The sequence below is a fragment of the Bison bison genome, unplaced genomic scaffold, assembly GCF_000754665.1.
Source record: "Bison bison bison isolate TAMUID 2011002044 unplaced genomic scaffold, Bison_UMD1.0 scf7180017850463, whole genome shotgun sequence".
Lineage (NCBI taxonomy): Eukaryota > Metazoa > Chordata > Mammalia > Artiodactyla > Bovidae > Bison > Bison bison.
In genome coordinates, this window is record NW_011481036.1 from 31,976 (window position 1) to 32,703 (window position 728).

The following is a 728-nucleotide window of genomic DNA, read 5'->3' on the forward strand; positions in this document are numbered from 1 at the left end:
AGAGGCCACAGCTCAGCCCCCATGGTATGGCCCTCAGAGGGGACAACCTCACGGCTCCAGGTCCCCCGACCTGTGTCGCCCTGATCTCCACCCCCACCACACCCCACACCCCAGACCCCCACATCATCCCTCCGTGCGGCCCGCCGGCGGAAGTCATGCTCTGGTGGAGCCTTGGCTCCATCTGTGGGTGGGGGTGCGGCTCGGAAAGGCTTTCAGCTCCCTCTCCCAGTTCCCACCCACTCTCTGAAGCATTTACTGGCCCCTGCCCGGGTGGGTGGGCGGATGTCTGCCTCCAGTGTGTCCTTGAACTTGCCCACCCGACACCTGTGCGCGGCCCCGCCCTTTGCCGGCTGCGTCCTAGTCCTGCAGCGCGACGACACCCAGGTCAGGAAAGAGAGGTCTGGATCAGTACCGCGTGCATGAGGCTGAATGAGTGTGGGTGTCGGGAGGAGGGAGGGGGAAAGGGCCAGGGGGAAAGACGGGGAGAGAGGGGAGGAAGGGGGAGAGGAAGGGAGCGAAGAAGGAAGAAGAGAGGGAAGAAGGAAGACAAGAAGGAGGGAAGGGGACTGGAGAAGTCTTTTTGAAAGTCGTGACATCGTTAGGTTAGTGGTATGGGGGCGTGGCCCGCGGGAGGGGCGTGGCCCGCGGGAGGGGGCACGTACCTGTGCAGACCAGTCCTGCGTCCTCGCTGTGGTCGCAGTTGCTCCGGCCCCAGGGGCTTCGGGGAC

General features: G+C 64.8%; 1 protein-coding gene across 1 annotated transcript in view; it reads right to left on the reverse strand.

Moving 5' to 3' along the window:
- The window catches only part of SSC5D (scavenger receptor cysteine rich family, 5 domains), a gene marked incomplete at its 5' end in the record, with an annotated part of 22,126 nt that overhangs the window by 19,561 nt on the left and 1,837 nt on the right, over nt 1–728 (reverse strand). Inside the window, 1 exon segment of the mRNA XM_010848664.1 lies at nt 663–728. This exon segment is cut by the window's right edge and continues 16 nt beyond it. Coding sequence (XP_010846966.1) covers nt 663–728 — 66 coding nt within the window.